The 3650-nt window shown below is 40.4% G+C and overlaps 1 protein-coding gene across 1 annotated transcript; it reads right to left on the minus strand.

The window, feature by feature from the left end:
* Window positions 1-1434: 1434 nt before the first annotated feature.
* Window positions 1435-2796, minus strand: hrh2b (histamine receptor H2b). The gene is made up of 2 exons (XM_053476050.1): window positions 2154-2796; window positions 1435-1842 (listed from the first exon to the last, which is right to left on the minus strand). Exons 1-2 carry the CDS (start codon window positions 2772-2774, stop codon window positions 1435-1437), a joined length of 1029 nt encoding a protein of 342 aa, XP_053332025.1. The 5' UTR covers window positions 2775-2796.
* Window positions 2797-3650: the final 854 nt, after the last annotated feature.

Below are 3650 nucleotides of genomic sequence, written 5' to 3' on the forward strand. Positions count from 1 at the left end.
AAAACTTTTACATATTTTGTCGCATTGCAACCACAAATGTAAATGTTTTTATTAAGATTTTATGTGATAGAACAACAAATTGGTGAGTAAATGATAATGTTTATAAATATTTTTTTCACAGTTAAATATCTAAAAAGTGTAGTGTGCATTATATTCAGCCCCCTGTATGCTGATACCCCAAGCCAAAATCCATTGGCACGAATTCCCTTCAGAAGTCACCTAATGAGTAAATAGAGTCCATAAGAAAGCCATATGTCCTGTTTGCATTTCATGACAAGCCATGTAAAACTGCAAATGGAACTTCTTATGGCTTTTCATCCATGCTTTAAACTTCTCCACAACTTTATCACTGACCTGTCTGGTGTGATCTTTGAGCTTCAGATGCTGTTTCTTTGCAAATGTTCTCTAACAAACCTCTGATGGCTTCACATGATGGCTTCGGTTTATACCGAGATTAAATTACACACAGGTCGGCTTTATTTACTAATTAAGTGACTTCTGAAGGCAATTGGTTCCACTGGATTTAAGTTCGATGTATCAGAGTAAAGGGGGCTGAATACATGTACACGTCAGAATTTTATATGTATTTTTTTTTAATTAAAACTATTTATTATTTTCCTTTGTGGTTAAAATGTAACAAAAAGCTTGAGGGGTATAAATACTTTTGAAGGCACTCTACCTAGGTTTTGGGTTGACCTTGTGCCTCTGAGGCAGCTCTGGTCCTCGGCCTGGTCTTGCATGGCCTCTGGAGGTGTGCTGTTGTGTCTGGCACCAGGAGGTTGGTAGCGGATCCTTTGGCTGCTGTAGGTTGTTGGGTGAGGCCTCCGTGGACCAGACTGTGTCCTGCGCATTCCATTAACAATCTCGATCGGATTGGTCAGAGATCTAGCGAGTTTGGGATCTCTGCTTTTCTGGGACCTGCACACAGTGCACTTGGTGTTCTGTTGGCTTTCTACTGTGGCCATCATTTACTTTTTTAATGATTCCTGCTGCATTGGCTTTTCTGTGGGATTGAACCAGACAAGGTGGCCTTCGGTCACTTTGGGCCTGGCTAAGCATAGGTGTCTGTGATCCTGTCACCAGTTTACTGGGGTGTAATTGAGAAATAATGTTATTGTGTTAAAATTATTTTGTGTTAATGTTATAGCTGATCAGTGAATTTTGAAAATACAAGCTAATAAACTCATAACGCCACAAACTTAAAACATTTATAAAGACATGAGATAACAAATGAATATTTTGAGAAAAACTGGTAATATTAAAAGACAACAATAGTTCACACATTACAAATTAAATTAAAAAAAATCTTTATTATTATTATTATTATTAGGCTAAAAAAATATATTTATACTGTCCAACACAGATGGACAGTGTTACAGTAGCTGTTAGGTTCTGCATCATTATTACCATCTTTCTAGTTAAGCTGCATTTCCACTACTGACCCTCTGCAGTTTTTGCACACTGAAACTCATTAGAAATTGTGCTTCTGCCTTTTCCTGAGGTAATCATGGAGATGGAAAGGTTCTTGCAAGGGTTCCGGCAGTGCAGCAGGTGTCCATAGGCGCGCCTGAAGTCTCGGTTCAGGGCAGGGTACAGGATTGGGTTCAAGGCCGAGTTAAAGTAACCCAGCCAGAGCACTATGGAGTGTGCAAGTTTGGGTGGCTCAGTCTCGCGCCTCAGGCCCATGCAGGTGAAAAAGATCATGTATGGTAACCAGCAGATGAGGAAGGCTCCAAGGACTGCAGCCAGAGTCACGGTGGCTTTGTGTTCCCTCAGTGTGGCCCGTCTCAGCGATGTTAATGAACGAGTGAAGGACGGAGTGGCAACACGGATACGATGCATCTGAGAGACAAAAAAGAGCGAGGAATGAAGGCTGGATATTTTTTTGGAAACAGTATTCAGGGCTTGATTTAGAGCAAAAGTGTTTCTGTAGACATGAACTATAGATATTGCAACAGAATGACTTACATGCAACACAATTTCTTAAACTTTTTAAAAGGCATTCTTGATAATTTTTTTACCAATTAGTGTAAAATTGTTGACTATAGAACGTGGTCATCATATTACATTTAAAAGCAAAACACTGACAACTTCTCATGTACAATTCGCATTTAGAAAATTATTTAGATTCTGCATTAATAGGATAAAGATACCTGTTCACGTGCCATGCAGAAGATGCGATGATACATCCCACACATGACCAGCAGAGGGAGGAAGAAGATGCATAACACACCAAGCAGCACGTAACTATTGTTCCACTCATAGCGGCATGTCCGTCCCTCATCTCCCTCATCCCCCATCCTCCAGTCACGGTTCTGCACGGAGAAATCTGCCGTATTCCAGCCCATGTGGATGGGAGCAAAAGCCAATGTGAGCGAAAGGATCCAAATAACCACAACTGCTGCTGTTGCTCGTGCTGGAGTAAGCCTTGTGGAATACCTAAGTGGTGATGAGATGGCCAAGTAGCGATCCACGCTGATAGCAAGCAATGTGAAGATGGATGCAGTGCCCAAAGTCACATCTACAGAGAGATAGATGTTGCAAATAGTGCCCCCTAATGGCCAGCGACCACTGCGCAGCTCTAAGGTGGCGCTCAGAGGCAATACTAGCAGGCCAAGGAGCAGATCTGTCACAGCCAGAGCCACCACAAAACAGCTGCTGGTGCGGTGAAGATGCCGACTTGTGCTCACTGCTAAACACACCAACACGTTTCCACCGACGATGAATGAGATGAGGGCCACAAGCACCACCCAGCGGAAAATCAGGGAGAGCATGGCTCCCCCGCTGAACGTCTTCTCCCAACACTTTAATTCTGTGAATCAGGTGACAGTGTAAAGGACTTTGCCCACATTTTGCATTTTAAAAATGATAAGTATAATAAACTACAGTACAACAACAAAAACATGTTCGTGTTTCTTAAATATTCAATAGTTATACAATGAACAGACAGAAGACCATCTAGCTGGCACAAGGTGTTTAGTCCAACTTATTTTCATTCCTGTATTTAGGATTATGAATTTTTATGAGGTTTTCTTTAAAAAGATGTTTTACATAAATGTATGGAAGGAGTCTCCAGTCTCAGCACTTTGTAACAGTTGAAGGTAAAGCTGTAACATTTTTCCTACTTTTCAGAAAATATAGAGGAGTTAAGTAACATGGCAACCTGCATTGTTTCTTTAAAATATTATATACTTTATCAGGAAGATGATGGAAAAATAGAATGTGAGAAAAGAAATGTTTTAGGTGCGAAGTGAGAACAGAAAATTAAATGTTTCTATATATGCATAAAGACATTATTCATTAGGAAACTAAACCGCAAGTTTTGGAAAAAGGCAAGTCATTTGCCTCAAATGATTAGGCATAAAAATGTATGAGAGGATTATGGATTAATCCTGGGGATGGTGGTCATGTGATCTTTGCAGTAAAATGCCACAAAAACTATTCATGTCCCGGCAGATAAGCTTGTAAGATTATAAGAGGGCAAAATGTTAATGAATGCACTTTCTCCTGTTGTTTTTGCAGCACTGCTTCTTCTTGAAGGTCACCAAAGGAAATGAGTTGCAAACTGTGCTTTAGTCTTCTGTGTGTCATACTGCCACTGCTAAGGCTTAAAAAGAATTGTCCAGATGAGAGCATTCCTATTTGCACTT

This window comes from Clarias gariepinus, chromosome 17 (assembly GCF_024256425.1).
Source record: "Clarias gariepinus isolate MV-2021 ecotype Netherlands chromosome 17, CGAR_prim_01v2, whole genome shotgun sequence".
Lineage (NCBI taxonomy): Eukaryota > Metazoa > Chordata > Actinopteri > Siluriformes > Clariidae > Clarias > Clarias gariepinus.

Coding starts and splice junctions, on each gene's coding strand:
- hrh2b (XM_053476050.1), bottom strand. CDS start 2,774: ATGCTCTCCCTGATTTTCCGCTGGGTGGTGCTTGTGGCCCTCATCTCA. Junction 1,843..2,153: donor TCTGCATGGCACGTGAACAG/GTATCTTTATCC, acceptor TTTGTCTCTCAG/ATGCATCGTATCCGTGTTGC.